The sequence below is a fragment of the Pristis pectinata genome, chromosome 10 (genome assembly GCF_009764475.1).
Source record: "Pristis pectinata isolate sPriPec2 chromosome 10, sPriPec2.1.pri, whole genome shotgun sequence".
Lineage (NCBI taxonomy): Eukaryota > Metazoa > Chordata > Chondrichthyes > Rhinopristiformes > Pristidae > Pristis > Pristis pectinata.
The window spans coordinates 37794071-37821743 of record NC_067414.1 but is presented as its reverse complement, the minus strand read 5'-3'; the positions used below and the strand labels follow the sequence as shown (position 1 = coordinate 37821743).

General features: G+C 42.3%; 1 protein-coding gene across 7 annotated transcripts in view; it reads left to right on the top strand.

Moving 5' to 3' along the window:
- Positions 1-27673, top strand: part of klhl32 (kelch-like family member 32) — a 178322-nt gene that overhangs the window by 41714 nt on the left and 108935 nt on the right. For 5 of the 7 annotated variants that reach the window (XM_052024799.1, XM_052024800.1, XM_052024806.1 and 2 more), the window contains one exon: positions 10324-10431. The exons of the other annotated variants lie outside the window; for them this stretch is intronic. In XM_052024799.1, coding sequence (XP_051880759.1) covers positions 10324-10431 — 108 coding nt within the window. The remainder of the gene's footprint in view (positions 1-10323; positions 10432-27673) is intronic. 7 annotated transcript variants of the gene reach the window in all.

The window sequence follows — 27673 nt, the reverse complement described above, 5'->3', positions numbered from 1 at the left end:
AACCTCTCCACCAGCCCGTTGGATTGTGGATGATAGGCGGTGGTGAGGCCGACCTGGGAACTCCACAAGTCGGCGACGACAGACCACAGGCTGGAGGTGAATTGAGCACCCCTGCCTGAGGTGATATGGGCTGGGACACCGAAATGGGCCACGCAAGTTGACAAGAGAGCCCATGCGCAGGGCTGGGTGGAGGTGTCCGTGAGGGGAATGGCTTTGGGCCAGCAGGTAAAGTGGTCAACAATCATGAGGAGGTACCGCGCTCCTCGGGAGACTGGGAGGGGACTGATGAGGTCGACATGGAACTGGTCGAACCTCTGGCGGGTAGGTTGAAAGTCCTGCAGAGGGCCCTTGACGTGCTGCTGTACTTTCGAAGTTTGGCAGTGTGTGCAGGACCGGGCCTGTTCGGAAACCTGTTTACGCAGGCCATGCCAGGTGAACTTGTCGGACACCATCTGGACTACTGTCTGGATGGATGGGTGTGCCAGGCCGTGGATGGAATCAAGCACCCGTCGATGCCAGGCAGCTGGAACGATGGGGCGGGGTTTACCGGTGGAGATATCGCAGAGCAGGGTGCGCTCACCGGGGCCTACCAGTAGGTCTTGCAGTTGCAGGCCCGAGACTGCAGTGCGATAGCTGGGCATCTCCATGTCTGTTTGTTGTGCCTCCGCCAAGGTGCCGAAATCCACCCCCGGGACAAAACTTGGATGGTGGGCCATGAAAGTGCATCCGCGACCACATTCTTTTTCCCAGACAGATGGTGAATGTCAGTGGTGTGCTCTGAGATGTACAACAAGTGCCGCTGCTGCCGTGCTGACCAGGGATCTGAGACCTTGTTGAAAGCAAAGGTTAACGGCTTGTGGTCGGTGAAAGCTGTAAACGGCCTGCCCTGTAAGAAGTATCGGAAGTGTCTGATGGCCAGGTACAACGCCAACAGCTCGCGGTTGAAGGCGCTATATTTGAGCTCTGGTGGTCGAAGGTGTCTGCTGAAGAACGCCAGCGGTTGCCAACGCCCCTCGATAAGCTGTTCTAGAACACCGGCTGCTGTGCTGGAGGCATCGACTGTGAGGGCAGTCGGGACGTCCGTATGAGGATGCACCAACGTGACCGTGTCTGCCAAAGCCTGCCTGGTTTTGACGAACACGCTGTCAGCCTCTTCTGACCAAACAATGTCCTTGCTTCCGCCCGACAGGAGAGCACACAACAGGCGCATGATGCGGGCCGCGGATAGTATGAACCGGTGATAAAAGTTTACCATACCGAGAAATTCCTGCAGGCCCTTGATGGAGGTGGGTCTGGTGAAGTGGCAGATGGCCTCGATCTTTGCAGGCAGGGACGTGGCACCGTGTTTGTCGATCCGATTGCCCAGGAAATTGATTGTCTCGAGCCTGAACTGGCATTTAGCTGAGTTGATGGTCAGGCGAAAATCCCTCAGGAGAGAACAGAGTTGGTGAAGGTGCGTGAGATGTTCCTGGCGGCTGCTGCTGGCGATCAAGGTGTCGTCAAGGTATATGAAGACAACTCAAGGTTGCGCCCGACCGTGTCCATCAGTCATTGGAAGGACTGAGCAGCGTTCTTGAGGCCAAAGGGCATCCGGGTGAATTCAAAGAGGCTGAAAGGTGTGATCAGCGCGGTCTCCGGAATGTCATCCGGATGCACCGGGATCTGGTGATAGCTGTGGACGAGGTTGACCTTGGGAAAAAATGGACCGTCCATGCAGGTTGGCAGCGAAGTCCTGAATGTGCGGCACGGGGTACCGGTCCGGGGTAGTTATGTCGTTCAGGCGTCGGTAATTGCCGCAGGGTTGCCAGCCTCCGGCTGCCTTGGGGACCATATGCAGCGGAGAGGCCCATGGGCTGTCCAACCTGCAGATGATCCCCACCTCCTCCATCTTTTTGAATTCCTCCTTTGCGAGGCGGAGCTTGTCCGGGGGTAGCCGTCGGGCACGGGCGTGGAGGGGTGGGCCCTGAGTGGGGATGTGATGCTGGATGCCGTGCTTGGGCAAGGTGGTGGAGAACTGGGGCGTTAGTACAGACAGGAACTCTGCCAGGACCCTGGCGAACTTGTTGGTTGACATGGTGACGGAGTCGAGGTGTGGGGCCGGTAGCTTGGCCTCACCCAATGAGAATGTTTGGAAGGTCCTAGCATGTACCAAATGCTTACCCTGCAGGTCAACCAGCAGACTGTTGGCGCGAAGGAAATCTGCCCCGAGGAGTGGTTGCACAACGGCAGCCAGGATGAATTTCCAGGTAAAGTTGCTGGTGCCGAACTGGAGTTGCACCCAATGGGTGCCAGAAGTCTGGATGGCACTGCCGTTGGCAGCTCTGACGGAGGGTCCTGGTGTGCGGTTGCGAGTCTCGTGGCTGTTGGGAGGCATGACGCTGACCTTGGCCCCAGTATCTACCAGGAAATGACGGCCAGAACGCCTGTCCCACACATGCAAGTGGCTATCCGGGTGGCCAGCCGCTGCAGCCATTAGCGGCGGCTGGCCCTGGCGCTTCCCGGAAACCTGCATGGTGGCCAGCACCTGCAGGCATCTGCGCCCCACCACTGGTGGTAGAAACACCATTGGTCGGTCGGTGCCCCAGACCTGGTGGCGGGTGGGGTGCGGTCGATTGCTGGGTCTGGTCTGCTGGGCCGCTGGGTACGTGGCGTGGCAATGCGCTCGACAGACACCCCGCTCTCCTTTGCCTGCCAAAGGACATCAGCACGGGCGGCCACTCTCCGGGGGTCGCTGAAGTCGGGATCCGCCAGGAGGAGGTGGATGTCGTCGGGTAACTGCTCTAGAAAGGCCTGCTTGAACATCAGGCAGGGTTTGTGGCTGTCTGCCAGGGCCAACATCTTGTTCATGAGCGTGGGGGGGGGGGGGGGTCTGTCACCCAACCCATCGAGGTGGGGGAGGTGGGAGGCCCATTCGTGTCGGGAAAGGCCGAAAGTCCCAAGAAGGAGGGTCTTGAACTTATCATACTTCTCCTCCGGGGGCGCCTGGATGAAGTCCTCGACCTGGACTGCGGTGTCTTGGTCGAGGGCGCTCACCATGTAGTAGTACTTGGTGTCGTCCCTGGTGATCTGGCGAATCTGGAACTGGGCCTCGGCCTGGTCGAACCAGATGTGTGGCCGGAGGGTCCGAAAGGTGGGCAGTTTAAGGGCTACCGCCTGTACCTCTTGTTGTGTAGACATCGTGGATCCAAAAACGTTTGGGCCTGTTGGGGTCACCAATGCAGCGGCTAGCTACACTACTATAGAATAAAGACACGGAGTCTGTTGCTTGGAGTCAGAGGTCAATTGCTCGACAGGGGCGCGGTGCGCCTTTTAATACTGAAAGTCTTCCCGCGCTTCAGTTCCCACGCTGACGTCACACGTGGGTCACCTGACCTTCCCGCGCGCGGGCTTTCCTAGCCTAACGATGGAGAAGAAGGAGGGCCCCACGCCATCTTGGGTCGGGTCCTTCGACGACACTCGCGATCTCGGGAGCTGGCTTGATACTGGTAAGGTGAGTCGCCACACTACCTTTTTAAAATCCTGACTTAATCTGCTCAATTGAAACGCAGTAGTGACATTTACAATTTCAGAGCAGTGCATGAATCTTTTGTTCAGAGTATTTCATCAATGTCTTTGTATTTGTCCTTCTGATCTTCAATCCTGCTATTGTGTGCATTTATCCTTTCAAAGGTGTTAATAAGTGAACTATTAACTGATTTTGCTATGAGTTCACCTGCTGTTCTTGAGCAGTGAAATGGGAATCTAGTCTGCCATCAAAAGGATGGCAATAGCATTTTAGATCAACTGCGCCCTAATGTAATCAATGCTATGTATTTCATTAATAGCTGTAGCAAGTTCATGTTTATGGCTTCTTTAGTGTAGACAGATACCCTAAGGTGCATCATGGAAAGTTTCCATTCAAAATTTGACAGAGTGAGAAGCATTTGGAGATAATAATGTAGATATTCCTGTTCAAGAGGAAGATTATCAACATTTGTTCAAGAGGAAGATTATCAACATTTGTTTGTACTACTGGGGAATGCAACCATTTTTGGCATCTGAATCTGTGCATTTTAACACTGATAGCCACTGTGTTGTCATTCAAGGCATGCTCCCCCATGGGTGATATTGTTGCAGTTTTTGCATAAATTGTAGTTTAACTATAAGCATAGACTAAAACAAATAACAAACGTAAGCATTGTTCCATCCAGAGGTTTTAATCAGAATGGTAAATTGTAATTGTTGATCACTTCTTCTCACCTTTAAAAGGTACATTTTTCAGTTTTTGGTCTCATTTCCTCATGAAAATTGATATTGCAGGTTTTTAAAGAATATATTTTGCATTTTATAATTTATTGGGTGTATCGCCCGATGTTTATTTCACTTCCACCACAATGACCTATATTATAATTTATACTCCCTGCTTTGCCATCTGATGTTAATTAGATTAAATTAGAAAAGGAATATTCTTCAGTTTAGTCAAACAGCTTCCCTGCTACATAACTCTCACACAGGTGCCACAGATGCTCTGTTGAGGGCTCCACATTCAAACAGATGCCAAAGTGTAGAAACCTCTGCTCATAGGAAGATTTTAAGGAGCATTTTCAAGGTGGAGAGAGTGGAACCAAGAGATTTGTGGAGGGAATTTCCAAGCAGCTGAAGGGGGTAATTTTAGATTAGAACCAGAAATACTCTCAATACCAGAATCTGGGGAAAATTCTACGATGGAAAGAAATTAGAGGTAGGAGTGGATGAGACTGGAAAAGGATTTGAAAACGATGAGAATTTTTAAATTGAGGTATACTTGGATTAAGATCGAAGGTAGACCAACAAGCACAGGAACAGCAAATAAATGAGACTTGGTATGAGCTAGGATATGGGCAGCTGAAATTTGAATGAGTTCAAGTTCATAGAGAATAGAAGACTAGAGAATATTGGACGTCATCTAGAGTTTCTAAAGGCAGGAATGAGGGTCTGAACAGCAGAAATGCTGAGGCATGGGGGCAAGGTCATGTTATGCAGAAGAAAATAAGAAGTTTTAAAACTTAAAACCTTCCTTGTTCCAGCAGTAATTATGAACATTAAAAGCAAGTGCAGCATATTGTGATGAGCTTTGGTGCTGAAAAAAGGAAAGCATAGTGCAGCATTATTTCCTCCTTTAAGGCTTTCTTTTTCATCCTTGCATGGATGTACTCTTTAACTCAAATCCCATCCTGCTCTCACATTAATGTCAGGAGCTTGGGCTAGCAAATGTCCCTTCTTCACAACCACCTCACTAAGAGGATTTTCAGTGAATGAGTCTGGCTTCCAGATTGATGTAGGATCTAGGAAGCTTTGATTCCAGAGTCTAAACCCTCTCTTGTTTTGTTAAGAGATACCTTGGGGCCTGGGAGTCGATGTATTTTAGCCTTGGAACCTCTCATCATTCCACTTTTCTCCTTTATTATCCCTCCTTTCACTTTTGCTTCATCCTCGGCCTTCACCATAATTTAGTGGCTGCTTGCTTATTTATCGATTAAATAAGTAAGTCAGAACTTACCTTTAGTTATGTGGTCTAGTGAATTTCCTGTTGTGTTTCCCATGGGAAATTGGAAGAAACAGTTGACTGTGTTGCACAAGATCCTGTTTTCTTTTGTAGTAATTATTTTTCTTTTCTTGTCTGTTTCTTTCTATAATTCCATGTCCTTGTGGTTTGTGATGCTCACTTTGTTTTCTTCAGGTTACCTGAATGTTGTTTTCAGATTGGAGGTGGAAAGCACTCAGTTAGGCAAGGGGAAGAGGTTCCATGGTTGAAATAGTGTGTGGAAAATGAGACAGTATGATGTAATACGTACTCAGATTTGGAAATGAATAGGATATGGAAGGAAGATGCTAGAAATAATGAGAAGTGGAAGGGATAAGGCTTATGGTCACTAATTCAGTCATGGTGGTCCTTTCTACTCCTAACTTCAATTGGGGGGGATGATGAAGGATGTAGTGGCATGGAGGAGGATTGCAGACTATAAGATGTATTTCAATCAATGAAACATGTAGCCTGGCGTGAGATGTGGTAGAATGGATAAGAGCAGGGTGCTTGGAGTATTCAGAATGGCAGACAGTGATGCTGAGAGCAAAAGTGGCAGAAGTGGGTACTTGGGATAGAATTGGATAGTAGGAAATGTCATGAGACAGTAGCTGGCGAGGAATTGGCCAGCGCAAGTGGAGAGGACAGAACCTTGACTTCAGTAGAATCACCTAAGTCGTATTCCATTGAAATAATATAACTTCTGTTCTTTGAACTACAGGAAGACCTTCGGTGAAAGCCTGATTTGGTGTGGGATGGGGCAGGAGTTGGAGCAAACACACATGAACACACATTATTAAAGTTTCCAATATTCTGTCTTTTATGTGATACTGGGATTTGACATAATGATTTAAAAAGCAGAATTAACAAGCAAAATATAATGTACAAGAGGGAAGTGCATAACAGGTTGAGAAATTGAGAGGGGCATGGACTTTGGTTTGAGCTTGGCATGAGGGAGACTGTGTTGCTGGCTGTGCCAGTTTTGTGGCAAATAAGTGAGTAAGTTGCTATTGCAGGCAGGTGCATGAAGAAAGCTGTGAACTGGTTATATTCCTATGGGATGCAACCTACCAGTAAGATCAGATCCTACCAGAACAGCAATTTATATGCTGTTTCATAAGCTCTCTCTCTTTTGAAGCTTCAAAATTTAAACCCAATCAGACATGAGAAAATGAGACTGAATTGCTGTTCAGAAATATGCTCTTCCAGCTAAACGAGCAAGGTTGCTCAAACTGTGGCTTGTGACTGTTGCAGCTCTTGGATATGGCAAGATGACCTGTGGAGCCCCAGCAATTCTGTACTGTTTAAGCTTACCAGTTTCTTTTGCAGATTAGTTTGTGTACTTAAAGACATCAAGAAAGTTGTTTTTAACATTTAATGCCTCATTATGCATCTTGGTATGAGAAACTTACAATGAATGCAGATTAATGAGAGTGATGTTATCTACTTGTTAAATTTCACCTACCCCCACCACCACCACTTTCTTCTCTTCACTGGCTGCATGTTCCATTTTTCTCCAGGCAATGAAGGTAAACAACTGGGATACTTTTCCAAGGGAATGACTTTTTTTTCCAAATGCATCCTTTTCCTAAGTACCGTGTTCAATGGCCATAGTTATAAAGTTAGGAATGACAATTTGAACGTTTTTAAAATAAGATTCCCTCACTGTGCTTGTTGCTTACAAGAACTACATTTAGTGCCTGTGTTTAACTTCCTTGTGCATTAAGAATATGGAGTACATTGTTTTCCAGCATCTACACTATTGAATTTTGTTAGCATCAAAATCCATAACCTTGTCAGTGTGCAACTTGTATTAAATAAAATCTCCTTCGGTGGTCTAATTTAAAGAAGTAATCTAATTCAAATGGCAATTATCAACATCATTAATTTTGCCATTGTACTTTATATCTGTTTTGATTACTTCCTTGTCTTTATTACCAGATAATCACTATTTTCTGTCTTTTTCCAACTCACTTGTTAATCAAATCAGTTTATCTAAAAAAAAATGTAATATTATTTTAAAATCTACCTAAACAAGGTAACAATACAGAATCATTACAAAACTATTAGAGGAAATAGTGTATTGGAAATGTTGATATTCCTATAATTGGATCAGGATTGCTGAGCTATGTATTTTGAAATGAAAGCTGGCAACCATAAAACAACATTCACTGGCAAAGGTTTACTTCCACTGATAGTGACTAGCTTCCACAAAAACCTCTGATGCAATGGAGCAATAAACAAACTGCGAGAAGAACTTGTCGAGTCAAGCAGCCTCCCTGGAGGCAAAGGGATGAATCACGTTTCAGGACCCGAAACATTGTACATCATCTTGCCTCCATGGAGACTGCTTGACCTGCTGAGTTCTTCCAGCAGTTTGGTTTTTTTTGCTCCAGATAGCAGCATCTGCATCTCTTGTGTCTCCTTTTGGAGCTATGGTTTTGTTTGCTCTTCATAAGCACTATGTTGATTCTGCATTGTTTCAAGAATAGCAGCAATTATTTCATGGGATTAAGTACTTGTCCCATGAGGAAAGATTGAGCAGGATGAGCCCATGCTTTCTGGAATTTGGCAGAATTTGACTGATCTTTATTGAAACACAAAGGATTCTGAAGGAACTTTACTGGTTCGATCTGGTGGGGATGTTTCCCTTGTGGAGAACCTAGATGGGGTGGAGAGGGGAAGAGCGTGGGGAGGGGTACAGTTTTAAAATAAGGAGTTGACGATGTAGGACTTGGAAAAGGAGAGATTTTCTTTTCGAGAGTTGTAAATCTTTGGAGTTTCCTACTCCAGAGAACTGTGGATACTTTATCAATAGATATATTTAAGCACCGATTAAATTTGTGTGAATTGGACAGTAAAATGGAGTGTGCACAGATCCATGGTTACAGAACATAAACACTTTAGTCTGTAATCATGCTTTGACTTCAGAACACCTTATTTGCTAATCCTGAACTAATTTAGAAACGGGCAGATGGTCTGAACTTTAATTTATCAGCTTTATCATGTAAGAAATCAACACGAAGTACAGTTTAGCTTTTGTCCCAGATCAGTAAGGGATTGGTGAAAAGATGCTGGGGTAATGCATTGCATCCAAGTTCCAGGAAATTATGAAGCAACATGGTCCAGAGGGCAGAAGAACCCTGATGGGGTTAGGAAAAGGGTGGGAACCAGAAACTAAGCTTGGGACCTGTCTATAGTCTAAGGATGTAGCTTGGCATTAGAGGAGATAGGGGACATAGGCTCTGTGAGGACTCTAATGGTTCTTGCCTCATGCTTGGTGATTTGGTTGCCGGAGACATATCGACATCCCAGTCCATGGAGGCTTTAGGAGTCCACGTCCATATCTTGGCCAGTAACATTGCAATATGGTCCCAGAGGCTTCAACCAGATCAAGCCTGAAATAAAGGCAGCAGACTGGCATATTCCGAAATTTGTGTTAGTCACACTGGCCTGTGCTGCCCACACAAACCTCCATTTCCAAGCTGGTCAGTGGACATCTTATTTCCTTCCCTTCCATGGGCAACATATCTGATAATGATGGTATGGAGCTGAGGTGAACTGTTTCAGTTAACTGATCCCATTTGCTCTGACAGAGGCAGAAGTCACAGGGGCAATGGGATTATCACTGCCTTGTACTTGTAGCATTGAAGAAGGTCATAGGTCTTTTGGCTTCTGTAGGTTTTATGCATGCATTGGTATGGATTAAGTACTAGCAATCTGGTAACAATTTACCCCTCACCTGCACAAATAGTCTGATAACCAACTGGAAAACGTCTTGGCTTAAATATTCACCCAGGCATGGGAGAGTCCAAATATTAAACTCAGTGGCCACTCAAATGCCTGTCAACCAGCCTCAGAAACCCCAGTCTGTACTGCTGAGCACTGTAACTGTGGCATGTAGACATATAAATCATTCTAATTTCTAATTTATTGTGGTCACTTCTCAGGACAAAAACTCTCATATCAGTTCTATATCCTACTTCCTCTTCCACTGCTTCTCCTCCACACTCTCTCACAAATTCCTCCTACACCTCCCTTGTAACACGTCTGGTTCTAATCCCAAAACCATCTGTTTACGCCCCCCTTGCTGACTGAAAGCCTATATTGTTGGTTTGAGCACCTATTGGTTTCCTACTGCTCTAGCTTCAGTTTTCTCTGTTATGCTACCTGCCATTATTTCTCATGGTGATTACGTTAGTTGCTTTGTTTACTTTGACTAATATACCTCCTGCCTGTCTCCACCCTCCACCCTTTCATTCCAGCACACATCTTTCAGATCCTGTCTTGGCCTGCCCTCTTACCCCAGCAACACTCCTATTTTTAACTAATCCTCCTGCCTCTTTTTAGTCTGCTGTCTTCCAAGGCCTTCGTTGTCTTCCTCCTCCTAATGCACTTACTTGTGTCCACATTTAATCTATGCCCTGGATGGACTTCAGTGTCTTCAACCTACCGTTAAGCTTTCCTTTATTGCTGAAGTAAAATCTAATTTACATTGATCCTCGGAGATTAGAAGATCATCATCTGAGGCCTTCATCAAGTGAATTAGGGTCACAGTGGTATTTGTGTCAAAAAGATGTTCTGTTGTTAACTCACTGTTAATACTCTCTGATATACAGACCGCATTGAAAATGCCAGTTTCAGTAACCTGCCCTGAATATGCATCTGCAACATTTTGGTCATTGTAGAAGTTTAACTCTAACAATGCATAGTGTCAGTGCTTTACCTTCTGCTTTATGTAATTGATCCATGGAATTAATTGATTTTACTTCTGTTTTCAGGCCATGTTTAGTCTCTGTATGGTGGAGAGTGTTGCTGAGGAAGTGAGCTTGCATGGAGTGACCAGCCTGGGTTTGAAACAAGCTCTGGATTTTGCATATACAGGAAAGGTACAGAAATGTCTATTTTTATTAGGAAAACAAACACTGGCAATCATTTGACTTCCTGTTAGAAATTAATCTTGTGAGATTGTGAATATATGGCAAAGGAAAACTTGCTATTAAATCATAACAAAATACTGTTTAATTTCAATTAAACCCAAACTGCATTGATCACTTTTCGGGCATGGAATGCGCTGCCTGGGGCAGTGGTGGAGGCAGGTAGATTGGTCACATTGAAGAGATTGCTAGATAAGCATATGGAGGAATTTAAATTAGAGGGATATGTGGGAGGAAGGGGTTAGATAGTCTTAGGCGAGGTTTAAAGGTCGGCACAACATTGTGGGCCGAAGGGCCTGTATTGTGCTGTACTGTTCTATGATTCTATGATCATCAAATCATATAAAAATTTAAAATGCACCTTTTCTGCATATCAGGAAATATTTATTAAACTGTGTCAATATTTAACACAATGTGATAAAACTGCTTCTGCTATATTGTATTTTCCTCAGCTTGTGATGAATTAATAGTTGATCAAAATTTTCCATTCCTGTGTGATGAAGGACAAGCATTAGTGACTTCACACCCAGAATAGGATCAGATCACTCTGCTTACATGATCAATAACTTTCACAGAGGTGCATGCATAAGCTTTCAAACCAAGAAAAAAAAATCTGAATTAACTATGCCTATAAAAGTACATTCTATTTGTGAGTTCCCATAGTGTTCTGAAATAGCTGGATGTCTGAGAACTCAAAACCTACTGAAATTAAACGATGAAATTATAATCCTTGAAAGACATTCTTGTTTTCAGGAAGGGGAACCATGGTGATCTTTAGCAATGTTTCTGCACCAAACAATCATGGAATAGTGTTGCTGTAGAGTTAGTATTTCAGGACCAGATATAACAAGGGCTTGTAAGGGATTTCATTGTAGATTGGTAACTTTCCCAAAAATTCACAGTTATGTTTATTACTGATCAGCATTTACAGTTGAGATGAATATCTCAGTTTTGTTTATTTTATTCAACTCCACATTCAAATCCACTTGTCTGTGTACGTTAGTCAGAAAAATTAAATGATCTGACTACAATTCTTTTGGGAGCTTTTTTTGTGATTCAAAACAGACTTTAGGACTTTCAGATTTCCTGTGTCCAATGGGTGCAGGCACTATGTATTGTTGTCTTCTAAATTTAAATACTGAACTCTCCTCTGGACTTCATTCTACAGTGTAAAAATATTAATTAAGGGATACTTTGATTGACTAGAATAACTATATGTTCATTAATAGGGAGGTAATAGACATACCTACATACATTGAGATGCCTGCAGCTGCTCTGCTGGTGAGAAGAAAGTTTAGTGTGTCATAGTTTTATTCAATGTTATTTGATTTTATATTGTCTGGAGTCTATGTTGAGTACTTCCAAAGGCATGTCATTCCAGCTGTATTTTACTGCAGCTCAACTTCTAATGGGTCTCTCCTTTTTTTGCTATGTGATGAAGAGGTTGGAGGAGTCTGGGGTATAGCTTGACATATTTTTTGACATAAAGCTTAGATATATTTTTGCTTTATTAGTCTGTGGGATTTGTTAAGCAGTCCTGTGATATTAAAGCTGAAGGTTTTATAGGATCAACTGAGCTGGTACTAACCGAAGGGACAGATAGCTCATCAAGAGTAAACCACACATTCAAAGGCAGGATCAGAAAGAGGCAAGTTCTTTACTGGTTGACTGGAAGCAAAGAAAGAAACTGTTTGCAAAGAACATCAATAAGTTTTGCAAGTTTAGTTTCCTAGTGTTGGTCATAAATTGCTCACAGGTTTTATAGGGAGTGGGAACCTAACAGTAGAATCAGAAGGGATAAAAGCTAAACTGGAAATATATGGGTGACGGCGAGGAGGTATTTAGGAAGGCTAAGGAAAAGGGAAATGTGGTAGTGCAGGGCAGTGATAATCAGAGTGTTGGAAGAGGCACAGCATACATGCATAAGAATGTATCAACAAACAGTCTGGGTGAGAGAAAATGATCAGATGAAATTGAAGGCAAAAAAGCAAAGAGAAATGGGGAAGATAGCTCAAAATAGAATAGATCATTGTGAGAGTTTTAGGATAGTCATTGAAAATAAATGAAATAGAAACTAAATTTGGTGTGCTATATATATTTGTGTCAATATACAGAATGTGGTAAGATTGGTGAACTATAGACACAGGTGGGTCTGGATCTACACTTGGGTGCAAGCCACAATTTCTAAATGTGCTCTTGACACAAAATTTGGGAGTGTTGTGAACTGTGAAGAGGATACAGATAAAGTACAGGAGGAAGTAAACAGACATATGCATGGTGTATAAAACATAATGTAGAGAAATGAGAGGTGATCCAGTTTGGTAAGAAGAATGAGAAGCAATATAGAATTAGGGGACCTTCTATGTCTTAAGTGTAAATATCACCAACAACATCTTGGTCCAGCCATGTAAACACTATGGCCAAGAAAGCACACTGCTTCTATTTCCTCAGAAGGCTAAGGAAATTCAGCATGTCCCCCATGACCCTCACCAATTTTTATAGATGCACCAAAGAAAGCACTTTCCGATGGTAACTGCTCTCCCCAAGACGGCAAGAAATTGGAGAGAGTTGTGAACGCTGCCGTCTCTTATGAAAAGCAGCCTCCCCTCCATTGACTCTGCACTTCTTGCTGCCTTGGGAAAGCAGTTAACATAATTAAAGACCCCTCCCTCTCCGGACATTCTCTCTTCTCCCCTCTCCCATTGGGCAGAAGACATAAAAGCTTGAAAATGTGTACCACCAGGCTCAAGGACAGCTTTTATCTTGCTGCTATAAGACTTTTGAATGGACCTCTTGTACGATAAAGATGACCTCTGAATCTACCTTGTTGTTTACCTGGCTTCTGTGGCGAAGAGGAGGCTGAGGGGAGATTTGATAGAAGTATATAAAATGACAAAGGGTTCTGGACAGAGTAGACAAAGGGAGGTTGTTCCCTTGATGCATGGACATTACAGATATAAGGTAAAAGAGAAGAGAATTGATATTAACAAGACGAAAAGCCTTTTTTAACACAGTTAGAATTGGTAATGCGCTGCCTGTAGATGTGGTGGAGGGACTTTACATTGTGGCCTTCAAAAGTAGAATATGTGGTGAGGAAAAATTGCAAGGTTACAGAAGAAGGGCTAGTGGATGGAACAAGAGTTATTCTGGTAGAGAGCCAGCATGAATGTAATGGGCTGACTGGCAACCTACGTTAATTCTTTGATTCAGTGATGACTATAGCTTTCCCTGGTGAGATTTGAACCCTAACTTCTGGCTTGATAAGTCTACTGCAATAACAAAGGACTGGCAGCTTAACATTCCTGGGTTTTGATGTAAGAGAGGTGAGGGAGTTGCATTAATAATCAGGGAGAATGTCGCAGCAACACTTAGAAAGGATGTCCTGGGGGGCTCAGCTAGTGAGGCAATATAGGTAGAGCTCAGGAAGAAGAAAAGTGCTACCACTATGATGGGGTTATACTGTTGGCCTCCCAATAGCTAGCGGGAGACAGAGGAACAGATATGTAGGCAGATTATTGGAAAGAAATAAAAGCAACAGGGTTGTTGTAGTGGGTGACTTTAATTTCCCCAATATTGACTGGGACGTCCTTAGTGCCAAAGGCTTAGATAGGGCAGAATTTGTTAGGTGCATCCAATAGGATTTCCCGAATATGTAATTAGATAGTTCAGCCAGGAAAGTGGCCATATTAGATCTTGTATTGGGAAATGAGCCAGGCTGGGTGATTGGAGTTTCAGTGGGAGAGCATTTTGGGAACAGTGATCACAACTCCTTTGAAGTTTTAAGATAGTTGTGGATAAGGCTAAGTCTGCATCTCGGGAAGTGGGGGGAGGGAGGGAAACTGCTAAATTGGGGGAAGGCAAATTACAAAATTATTAGGCAGGAGCTGGAGAGAGTAGAATGGGAGCAGTTGTTGGGCAAATCCACATCTGATATTTAAAGACCAGCTGATCAGAATTCAAGACTGGCATGTTCCACTGAGGAGGATAAACAAAGATGGCAAGAACCTTGGATGACTAGAGATATTGTAAATTTAGTCAGAAAGGAAAAGGAAGCATATTTAAGGTTTTAGGAAGCTGAAATTAGGCATGCTTTCCTTCATCAGTCAGGGCAGAGTACAAAAGTCAGTGAGTGTATACAACTTTGGTTTAGCCACATCTGGAGTATTGTATGTACTTCTGGTCACTGCATTACAGAAAGGATTTGGAGGCTTTGGAGAGGATGCAGAAGAGGTTCACCATGATGTTTCCTGGATAAGAGAGTATTAGCTATAAGGAGAGGTTGAACAAACTTGGATTGTTTTCTCTGGAGCAGTGGAGGCAGAGGGTTGACCCAATAGTCTATAAGATTATAAGAGGCACAGATAGGGTTGATAATCAGGGTCTTCTTCCCAGGAGGGGGAAAGCTTACAGGAGATGTGCAGGGCAAGTTTTTTTTTTCCCCCCCAGAGAGTGGTAGGTGCCTGGAATGTGCTGCCCGTGGTGTTGTGAAAGCAGATATGATCGTGGCAGTTAAGAGGTATTTAGACAGGCAAATGGACATGCAGGGAATGGAGGGATATGGACCAGTTGTAGGCAGAGGGGATTAGTTTAATTTGGCATCATGGTCAACGAAGGGCTCGTTCCTGTGCTGCACTCTTCCACATTCTATATAAGCATTGGCACAAAGCTGTCAGCAATGACACTGTAGCACCTCGGTACATGAAGACAAGTATAATGTACTCATGATATTGGATGCATGGAATCTTATGTCGAACTTCTGGAATGTTCAGAGTGACATTGGTTTCCAGTCATTTTCTGGATTCTTGTCTATCTGATGTTCCTGAACTGACATTAATTATAAAGAGGTCTGTTAGCTGGTGAATATGGGCCATGCTGTCATTGCTGTAGTTATGATTGGGTTTAGTATATAAACACTGGGAATTTCAAGGCGATGGCTTCAGCTGCTAGAGGGAATGTGAGAATGATCTCAGGTCTGAAGAAATTCCAGACTCCAATGGTAGAATGGCACCGAGAATGCCTGCAGATCTGCTGGTTCCACTTATCCATAATCCAAAATGTGGCTTTTTATAAAATTCTATGAACTATTTGTGTGCTGCTTGGTGAAATGCGCAGTATTGATGCAGTGGATCTAATGGGTCAAAATAGCTTTTTGTGCTGGACTTCATTTTTGGACAAGAACCCAGTAATTGTCATAATTCATCACACCACAGACTTGATTAATAGCTTTTCATCTGGATTGTTCACTTCTGGTCATTAAATATTCCTAGTTACTGCCTCAGTGATTTTGGCAAGATGGCTTAATTTCCTCCTTTATTCCAATTCACATGTCGTGAAGGCTATATTGGATTGCCCCAGTAAAAGACTGCAGAGATCATGATATGCACTTAAACTGCACCTGTTGTATGGAACAATTTCTGTGTGCAGCCAGGTTTCAAGTACTGTTCATTGGCTGCAAAGATTAGCAGGGTGTCCAATGCTGTACTTCCTAATACTACTTGAAGGTTACCTCTTTTTTTATTAGAAAGTAAGGTACAAATTGCTGGAATATGTGTCAAGTCCATTGGGAATTATGGGATATGCAACAGTCATAAGAGCCGGCAAGTTACAAATGTTTTAAGGCACTGCACTAAATGTCTTTCTGGAATGGGGAAAGGGACATCCCATAACTCGGGGTCATAGCCAAGCGGATATGTGCTTAGAAGATAGTTGCAAGAACTAGTCAGAGAAGTCAGTACTAGGAATAAAGTTGCAAGAACATGGATTCAGTACTGAAATGAGTTTAGTGATCTCGATGGACTAAAATCAGTGAACATATCTTCAAATGCTATATCCTACCCACTGTGCCATAAACTTTGGATGCTGCTCCCTTGACCACATCTTGCTGTTTCCTCATGAGACCAATTGCTATCAATCAGGACCCTTATTTAATTTTGAGCTTCAACTCCCCATCATACACTCAGCACTGCTGCAGGCCTCAAAGCCATATCTCTTAACCTGCACCCATTGCTGGCGTCTTAACCATGGTAGGTGCATCACCTAAGCAAACTGTACAACATTCACTCATTATGTTTCCTCCTTGCGTAAGAGGAGACGGCACACAACTGATCACAACAGGAACTAACCAGAAGAGGAGAGCCACACTTATCTGTTCCACTCCCCATTGAGGGGAGGGTATTGATCATTATTGAACAAGACCATTTGTAAAACCATGGCCTCTGGAGCAGGAGCAGTTGGAAGGTGATGGCATTCCCCTGTAATCTCCCCTCTCCACAATGCCTTCTAAAAGAAGTGAGTTGATGGTGCAATCATCCTTACCTTTCCTCTCTTCTCAGCCTCACTGTTGCCACTTTTCCATTCAGAACCCTGGCTGCAGTCTCCCCAACCGGTGGAGGAAGAGCAAGAAAACCGTGAAGATGTAGACCCAGCATCATTTGAGTTCACAACCACTGGCTCAGACACTTACACTTTGTGTAACATCTGGGGCAGTATAGAGACAGGATGTGTACTTGGGTGGCACCAGGCACAAGTGCACTGCAAGCAAGGGCAGGTGTCAGCTTCATGGAGGGCCAAACCATTGCAGGTGTTCTGCTGCAGTCAGCGTAGGAGATGACATCAGTGAGCCAGGCTGTAGAAGATGGCCAGTGCCACTACACGCTCAAGAGCGTGGCCCAATGTGATCCCTGCCTGAGCGTCTGTCTTCAGAGTAAAGCAGCATAGAGAAATCCAGCTTCATTTTGGCTCTGCTTTATGCAGAAGTTGGAGCCCATGCTTCCAAAAAACAACAGGTGGCCACCCCCATTAATAGACTCTTGAAGACAACTAACATATGCTGACTGTTAATTAGTTTCCATTGCAATACCAGCCACATCCATCCATTCAGTGTCTGAATGCAGCATCACAAATGTGAGATTAGGCTGCTGCCTCCATGGTTCTGGATGTGATGTGTAAAGCAACTTACAGGGCATCACAATACTCTACTCCAGTGATCTGTGTCCTCAGTGCTGTGTGGATATGGTCTCCTGCTGAGGCCCCTTCCCTTACACTTCTCCCTTTTTTCTGTCGTGTGCGCGTGTGCGCACACGCGCACACACACACACACACACACACACACACACACACACACACACACACAACTTGCTTGGCCCATTTGTAGCTAAACGAGATACTGGAGGAACTGGGCGGGTCAGGAGGACAGTTGACGTTTCGGGTCGAGACCCTTCATTTGAACATCCCGTCCAGATGAAGGGTCTCAACCCAAAACTATCCATTTTCCTCCATATATGCTGCCTGACCCATCGAATTTCTCTAGCATCTCGTGTGTTGCTCCAGATTTCAGCATCTGCATTCTCTTGTGTCTCCATCAGTGGCTACCAGTTATGCTCAATGCTAAGAGGAAGTCTTACCAGACCACTCATGAGTAGAAGCAACAGTGTGTTTTATAGGTTAACAGAATTGTGCTTCGGCACCAGCCAGGTGACTCCCTGTCGAGTTATAAAACCAAACAAGTAAAGCAAATACAATTGCAGCAAAAGACAGAATTAAATCCTCATTTAATCTGTAAGTAATTGAAGTTTCCTTTAATAGGTATTGGTGAGTGGGCTAATGCTTTCTTAGCAGGGCAAAGATGAGAAAGGGTATGAGCTGGAGTGTGGAACTCTAAAGAAGTAGTGCTGACATCTAGGCAGCCTTGCCAACTGATTAATATTGTGGTCTCTATGCTCTGTATATTTCTGTCAAATTAGCCACATGTAGTAACCAATTATCAAGATGGTGTCCTGTGGACTTTGTACAGGAAGAGAGTATGTGTGTGTGCTGAGTGTTATTTTGGAGCCTTAAGCGGTCATTTAGTGCACAAAACATAGGTGCTACTGAATGCAGTTTTAGCTTTTCTAAGTAGTGATTCTTCTAGGCAACAGAGAGAACTGACAATGTAAATTGTTTGTTTGTTCATATCTGGAATCCTTTCCTTCACTTCCCCTGTATTTATTCAGGAAAAAAAGGTTGAACTGGCGAAAAGGATTTTGTCGTACTGGACTTATTTAATAAAACTGACGTTCAAATTTTGCATTTTTTTTTGTCTTTTGGAAATACTTTTTGTCCATATTCATGATCTTTAATGCATTCGTGACCCCTTGTGGTAATTAATTTAACTACAACAGAGATGATCCTCTTTCACAGACAGAATGAGACCAGTAACACATACCTCATTCGGGGCTGGCTCAAACTAGTTACATATTTCGACAGGAAATCAGAACAAATCTAGTTGACTCAGCAGTCAATCAACATTTAAAGGCTGCTCCTCCAACTAAACTAAAGCCCTCCTCGATAAGAGCTAAATATTTGGTAGTTGTATTTCTGTTTCCTTCTTCATAACTCTTTCAACATTATTTTTCTGTCTTCTGCTTTACTTTTTGTCATTTCTCCAGTTTTCTTTCACCCTACTTTTTAAGGGAATAAAGTGGTGATGTGGGTAATAGGCCAAGGAAGATGAGGTGGTTGGACCTAGTAAGTCTGGGGTTCTTTTGGGGGAAGCAGTAAATGGGAATGTGAGTGCTTGCTGAAAGATGATTGGGAAATGGGGACAACAAACAGGAGAGAGGAAAACCCTGTACATCACATAGTACAAGAAAATTGTGAAAATTTAAACGAAAGTTTCCTTGGGTACCACCGAAGCAAAACTGGGATGAGAGGTCAAAAGTCAAATTAACTACGACAAATAATGTAATAGTAACAATTCTGGTAAATGCATCCATTTGCATTAATGCATTTGAAACCCTACAAGAAACTGTGCAGAAACCTTCAAATATTCAACCTTGCAAACCCTCCAGTGGCCATCTTCTGTGGGAATGCAAAGTGCCTTTCTAGTGTATATTGCAGGAAATAATGGCTTGTGGCTATTTTAATAAATTTGCATGAAACTTGAGGCTCTGATAAGGAAGAGCACTCAGACAATTTTTTTTTTCTTCCTGTTTTTATTTCTTGCTGTCCCCTACCTCTCAACCTAACCAATAATATGCCCTTAATCTCATGAGCATCAGCTTCAGTTTACATCACTCTCTTGTGGCAATACATAAATGAAATCCATAGGTACTTTCATGTTTACTGCTTCAGCCATTGTTGCTGGGTCAAAAATCAGAGAATTCAAATTGAGGATAGTTTGTAAGGGACTTGAGAACTTTTAAGCAGCAAATTGAAAGGATCTGGAATGCACTACTGAATGAATGGTGAAAACATTTTCTGAGACATTTTCAATGGAATATTGATGAAGATAAAGTTTGAAGGCTATTGGGAAAAGACGGATAGTGTAACTACATTGGATAGCTCGAGCACTGATATGTGCATGAGAAGCTGATTAGGGTCTTCCTTTGCTTCATGTAGTTTGCCAGGGATAATGTCATTCAGGGTTCTTGTTGGCCCAATTAGTAATAATTCTGAGCTACTAGTGTGAATAAAACTAAAGCTAAAACACAGTTATTTACATTTGTACATGAGTAAGAGCAGAATAAATATCTCCAATAGACAACTGTATTGATCAAAATTTATTTTTTTCTGGTCAAGGCTTAAGAACAACCTTTTTTCTATCTTGTTGCTTCCTTATAACATTGAGAAGCCCAGATCAGTCGCACTTAACCTGAATCCAAACTGACAGTCTTATGAAGCTTTAGAGACATTCTTTCTTTTGTGCTGTGAAACTGCAGTGCAAGATCAATAGAAGTCTAAACTCTCTTTTATCCCTAAAGGTTGCTTAAATATTGTATTGGATTGAATGGTGTGCCCGGGGGGGGGGGGGGGGGGGGTAGGTTTGTGAGGAAAGTTTAAAAAGTTGATTGATGAGTTCATGAAAATAAATTCTTTTTGGCTATGAAAGCAGTTGTAGCCAATATAAAGGCCAAGAAAGATCATAAGGTAGAAATGAAGGAGATTATTTAATCCATCTAGTTCATGTTACAATATGACAAAAACTGCCCTCCTATCCTAGAAGCTAATTATCCCTTGTATGATTCAGGAACTTTTACCTCTGTATTCCAGGTATTAATTACTGGCTGTGTGAAAAAACTCTCAGATTTTAGTCCTGAGCTGGCCTTTTTCCAGGTTTTACTGATATCCCTTTACCTTGCAATGTTAAAAGCGATGTTCGGAACTAATAGTTTAGAAACCAGTTGCTACTTCACTCGTCTGTGTTCAGTGTAGCACTTCTTCCCCATGCTGCTTCAAGGGCTTGGATGTTTCTTTTGTGGCTAGGTATTGGTATTGGTTTATTATTGTCACTTGTACCGAGGTACAGTGAAAAACTTGTATTGCATACCGTTCGTACAGATCAATTCATTACACAGTGCATTGAGGTAGTACAGGGTAAAAACAATAACAGAATACAAAGTAAAGTGTCGCAGCTACAGGGAAGTGCATTGCAGGTAGACAATAAGGTGCAAGGTCAAACAAGGTAGATTGTGAGGTCAAGAGTCCATCTCATCATATAAGGGAACTGTTCAGTAGTCTTATCACTGTGCGATAGAAGCTGTCCTTGAGCCTGGTGGTATGGTATTACCTAAGTGAGGTCGAGGGGTGGTACGGAAGGCATCTTTGGTTGTATAGCAATGGTCAAGGGTGTTAGGGCAACTGGTGGGGCAGGAGACGTGCTAATAGTACTTTGGTAACACACTCTTGAGGTTGGCCTGGTTGAAGTCACCTGCAATAATGAAGAGGGCCTCAGGGTATCCTGTCTCAAGATTGTTGACCAGAGTATAGTTCATTGAGTGCAGGCTTCATGTCCATCTGGCGTGGGATGTAGACTGCCATCAGGATAGCTGAAGTGAATTTGCGACCTGCGGTGGCTTCAACCATTTACAGCCTTATTTAGTTCTTTGAAAGCAACTGTTGTCCTGTGTATAATTCATGAGTGCTGTGCCAAACTATGCTATTCCATGTGCTAAAAGATAGACTCTTATTCATTTAACTAAAACACTAAATGCTACTTAATCTGAAATCACTCTCCTAATTTCTTTGTGTATTTAACAACCACATAAACTATTCCATCCATAACTTGTTTCAAGGTCATAACCTGCAGGGTTACCTTGGGTAACTAATCTCCTTTATCATGTAAGTCACCTTAGTCAGTGCTAATTCATCTATCTTTTGTCAATTCAGTTCATTAATTTACTTAGTGCAACTGGCTCTAACTTTTTGTACCCAATTTGGTTTCCATTGATTTTATGTTTTGATTAAGTAACACACACAGTTAGTGAGGACAGTACAACTGTGTATCTGCACTTTCAAAAGGCATTTCAAGGTGTGGTATGGTAGTGGCACAGTGGTTAAATTAATGAACTAGTAATCCACAGTCAAGACCAACAATCCAGAATCTCATGTTGCAATTCCACCATGGAAACTGTGGAATTTAAATTAACTTAATACTCTAGAACTGAAGGTTTTTAAAAAAAAGTCTTGGTAACAGTCACCACAAAAAAATCTGCTAAATTGCCATAAAATTAGGGGAGAAAAACTGCCATTCTTTTCTGGTTTGCCCTATATGTGACGCCAGACCCAACTCATGTGGTTGACACTTAACCCCTTCTGCGATGGCCTAGCAAACCATCCATTTGTAGGTGGCTCACCATCACCTTCTCAAGGGGCAATTATGTATGGGTGATAAATCCTGGTCTTGCCAGTGACACTCAGATCCCCCAAAAAAGAGGCGAGGGAGGAGATTGCTGAACCGCTGGTAAGGATCTTTGAGTCCTCGTTGTCCACGGGGATGGTGCCGGAGGATTGGAGGGTGGCGAATGTTGTCCCCTTGTTCAAAAAAGGTAGTAGGGATAGTCCAGGGAATTACAGACCGGTGAGCCTTACGTCTGTGGTGGGTAAGCTGTTAGAAAGGATTCTAAGGGATAGGATCTATGAACACCTGGAGAATAATGGACTGATTAGGGACAGTCAGCATGGATTTGTGAAGGAAAGATCTTGCCTCACAAGCCTGATAGAGTTCTTTGAGGAGGTGACGAGGAAGATTGATGAGGGTAGTGCGGTGGATGTGGTCTATATGGATTTTAGTAAGGCGTTTAATAAGGTGCCTCATGGTAGGCTTCTTCAGAAGGTCAGAGGCCAAGGGATCCAGGGAAACTTGGCTGTGTGGATTAGGAATTGGCTTGCCTGTAGAAAGCAGAGGGTTGTGGTGGAAGGAGTGCCCTTGGATTGGAGGGCTGTGACTAGTGGTGTCCCACAGGGATCGGTTCTGGGACCTCTACTTTTTGTGATATTTATAGATGACTTAGATGAGGGGGTGGAAGGCTGGGTTAGTAAGTTTGCAGACGACACTAAGATCGGCGGTGTTGTGGATAGTGTGGAGGGCTGTCAGAATTTAAAGAGGGATATTGATAGGATGCAGAGCTGGGCTGACAAGTGGCAGATGGAGTTCAATCCGGAGAAGTGTGAGGTGGTACACTTTGGAAGGACATACTCCAGGGCAGAGTACTGGGTAAATGGCAAGGTACTTGGCAGTGTCGAGGAGCAGAGGGATCTGGGGGTTCATATTCACAGTTCACTGAAAGTTGCCTCACAGGTGGATAGAGCAGTTAAGAAGGCCTATGGGATGTTAGCTTTCATAAGTCGTGGGATTGAGTTTAAGAGCCGAGAAGTGATGATGCAGCTTTACAAGACTCTAGTTAGACCACACTTAGAGTACTGTGTTCAGTTTTGGTCGCCGCATTATAGGAAGGATGTGGAGGCGTTGGAGAGGGTGCAGAGGAGATTTACCAGGATGCTGCTTGGATTAGAGCGTATGGAATATGGATTAGAGCGTATGGAATATGAGGAGAGGCTTAAGTGCTAGGGCTTTATTCACTGGAAAGGAGGAGGATGAGGGGAGACATGATAGAGGTATATAAAATATAGAGAGGAATAGATAGAGTAGACAGCCAGCTCCTCCTTTCCAGGGCACCAATGCTCAAGACGAGAGGGCATGGCTTTAAGGTTATGGGTGGGAGGTTCAGGGGAGATGTCAGGGGGAGGTTTTTCACCCAGAGAGTGGTTGGTGCATGGAATGCACTACCTGGGGTGGTGGTGGAGGCAGATACATTGGACAGGTTCAAGAGTTTGTTGGATAGGCATATGGAGGAACGTGAGATAGAGGGATATGCGGGAGGAAAGGTTTAGATAGTGTGAGGGTGGTTTGATGGACGACACAACATGGTGGGCTGAAGGGCCTGTTTTGTGCTGTATGGTTCTATGGTTCTAGAAGAGAAAAAAATGTATAACACATGATTTAACTGAATTTGAAGGGATAACACAGTTTGACCAGAATATTTGTGGCATACCTAAACTCTCAATGGAACCAGTAGCCACGTATCATATCCAAATTTTGCTATGGAGAAAGAGCAGAGAGGTGGAATCAGTTGGATAGCTCTGCCAAAGAGTTGCAACAAGTATAAAAAGCCAAATAATGACCTGATTCTCAGACAAAACTTGAGGCAATTAAGGAAGGAAAAAATTAGATTAATAGCTGGGTGAAACTTTGTTGATATTTCAGTGCATAAATTTTGGAAAAGGAATAAGAAATACAAACCGAATTATGAAACTTAATTGTGTAAGGGATTTAAATGTGAGGAAATCTGTATAAAAAAAAAGGTAATTTTGGATCTGGAGATGATATTGTCCAGAAGGTTCTTCGGAAGTCAAGAACGAGGCATAAATCTTGTGATCACAGCCGTTTATTTGATATTCATAACAAACAGCAGTAAAGAACTGCGAGCAAATAACACTAACTCTAAATATAACTAACTCACTCTCAGTCACTCTAACAAAGAACTAATGGTAACGAACAGTAACTGAACAAAGAATCTGTTTCATGGTCCTTCTTTATACTGAAAACTGGTTCAAGCTGGATAGATAAGGAGTCTTCCTGATGAGAACAGCCTGTGAGACAGCAAGGACAGTCTTGATTTATGCTCCCATGACATCTCAGGTTTACAGACAAAGAAACTACAGAAGTACAGAACCAACTATATGACAAATTACTGAAAATCCACTGAACATTTACAGACAAACAGGTGATTATACAAACGTATAAGCAAGCATAAAGAAAAGTTAAACTACAAGAGAAGTAACAATTTAGACCCTAATCCAGCAGTAATCTTTGGGAGAAATAAGACAAATAATTCTACTTTTTCATAATTTATACTATAATCTACAAGCCTAGCTATATACATCATTGATGGGGCTGTTGTAAGAATATTGGGTAGAAACTAACTTGGGGCTGTAGTCCAGGATGGCTCATACAGTATCCATCCACTGACTGTTACTTGACCAGCACAATATTTAGTTTTGTTTACTTCCCTTCAAGAGAACTGAAGAAATATAAATGGGGTTCTATTCTTTATGGAGATGGATAATGATCTGTATTGTACTTGTTTATTGGAAACTGAAAATTAGACTTCTCTCTGTTGGGAGAAGGCATAACATAGCAACTGTATTCAATCAAGCTTTCCAATTTGGAACACTGAGGAATGGATGATGGGGTAATCCATTGTAGTGAGCTGTGCCTGGCCAGGGGAGATGAGTCCAGGGAAAAAGCCAGAAAAATAGCTCCTGTAAGCCAAAAAAGGCAATGTAGAAACTAGAAGTAAAATTTGGTACCTTTTCAACATTTTCTAATTTTGGAATAACAACCAAAACATCTTTTTATATAGCTGACTTGCTCATTGATATAATACAATTTGTGTGGTTTTCATTTTTGTGTCACTCCAAACTCTTGAAATACATTGGTTAGAATGAATTAGGGTTTGCAGAAAATTATCCATGTACACTTACAGATTTCATGATTTTCTATATTTATTATTATATTTATCTTCTATATTCTACAGCCTGTTTTTATGACCAGTGAAGGAGCAAGAAATTTTTGATCTATGTTATTTTAAAGCACTGATGTAGTAGTCTCCTCACTTCTGCCACCAGGTGGTGGTCCTGTAGAGACGAGAGGTTCCTGGTTCTTTAAAACAACACAAATAGAAGGAAAAGCAGAAAGGGGAATTTTTGCTTTTCAGTCTTTCGATAAAGGTCAGCTCTAGAATGTTAAAAGTCACTCAGCTAAAACATCGAACAGAACAGCACAGGAACAGGTCCTCTGGCCCACGACACCTATGCTGAACATGATTCTAAATTAAATGAATCCCTTCTGCCTGCACATGATCCATATCCCTCCATTTCCTCCATACTTATGTGCCTATCTAAAAGCCTCTTAAATGCCACGTATCTGTTTACAGCACCACTCCTGGCAGTGTGTTCTAGGCACCTACCTGTAAAAAAAACTTTCCACCTCGCACCTTATAGCTATGCCCTCTAGTATTTGACATTTCTAATCTAGGATAAAGATTCTGACTTGTATGCTAGTCGTATCTGCACTTATTTTCTCCATGAGTCCTTATTCATTTAATCTCAATCTTTTGCTTGCTAAATAAACCTCCTTAATCATCCTTTTCATCTACTATAACTATTTGCTCACTCCACCATCAGCATACTGTGGTTGCAGTATGTTAAATCTACCAGATACACTTGCCAAGACTACTCTGACAGCACCTTTCAACTCTGTATTTTCTATTACTTGGAAGAACTAAGGCAGTGGGCACCTGGGAATACCACCTCCTGCTCTAAGATGCACACCATCCTGACTAAGAAATATAGTGCTGTTCCTTCATCATTCTGGGTGTAAATCCTGGAATGCCCTTTCCAACAATATTGAGATTTTCTCACCAGAAATATTGCAATAGTTCAAGAAAACAACTCTCCATCATCATCCCATAAACAAAACAAAAAACAAAAATATTGCTCTTTAAAAATCATTTATCGACTTCTTCAACAATGATTTACATTTGAAAGCAGTGGAATTTTCAATGTAAAGAGATTATTTCTAACTTCCTTTCATTCTTTTTGTGGTAATCTTATAGCCTTCTGTTGACACTATTCTGTAGGGACAATCAATGAGTGAATATTCACGTGATCGTAATCCTGTAAAAACCCTAAGCATCTCAACACTGGTTAAAGACTCCCTAACCACTGAAGGTTCTAAGTAATAATTTTCTAGTAACATTCTACTGAATGTGCAGACTTTCCTTTACTTTTATATTGTAATGCCCAAAACTGTTAACAATACCCAACTTTATCATAAGAGCTAATCTAGTTGTTTATTCTGTGCATTTACATGCATCTCCATCTGCTCATTCACACCACTTCAGGGGTATTTAATTTGCTTATCATAAATTCCATAACTTAATGATTCCCACATTTTTCTGCATTCAAATGTCAGCCACTATTTGTCCAATGTCCAACTCTATTCACGCCCTCTGCCAGTCCTCATTGTAACTTAACATGCTAATAATATGCGGAGACTAAAAATGAAGGAAAAAAATAGGATTGGTGTTGGTGGGAGCTGATCACCAGACTTCTTGGCTGCCAGTAATCTAGTTGTGAGTTTACAGCTATTATATTGGTGTGGGGAGATCCAAGGAGTTAAAGGAAGCAATAAATCAATTTACTTAAGCACAGCTGCCTTTCAGACAACTTCAGCTTCTAAATCTTTGTGAGAAAAAGTGAATAATCTTCAAATGGTAGTATTTCACTTTCCTGTGTGTGTGAAATAAAATGTTAGTGAATGTATTTTCCCTTCACTGAGTTGTTAGTGTAGTTTAATTTTATTTAACATTGTGTATAGTGCAAAAAAAATCCACGGACAGTCTAAATTCATTAATAGTATCACAGTGAAACTGAAAAGCATTTTAATATTTAACATTTTTTTGATGTTAGCTAAAAAGATGTTTTTAATGTTCTCGTTGGCTGGCTGCTTATACGTGCCAATATATACTTCAAAATGCAAGGTCAACAAAATCCTATAATACCTTACTTGCTCTGAAAATGTTCATTTTGATCAGAATGTGGTTATAACCAAAGTTTATTGCATCAACAATAGTTTAAAATATTAGCAGAAGTAATAATTTTATTTGACAAGTTGCAATACCTTTTTTCTTTCTTGAAGTACTAATCCACAATGCATAACAAAAGTAATGACACAGTCTGCTCACCATTGTCCAGGAACTGCAGATGGAAAAACCTTGAAGGTTGGTCCCTCAAGCATATTGATACATGCTGAAAGCTTCACAAGCCCAGGTGCAATTATAATAACAATTACATTTCTTACCAAACAACAGCA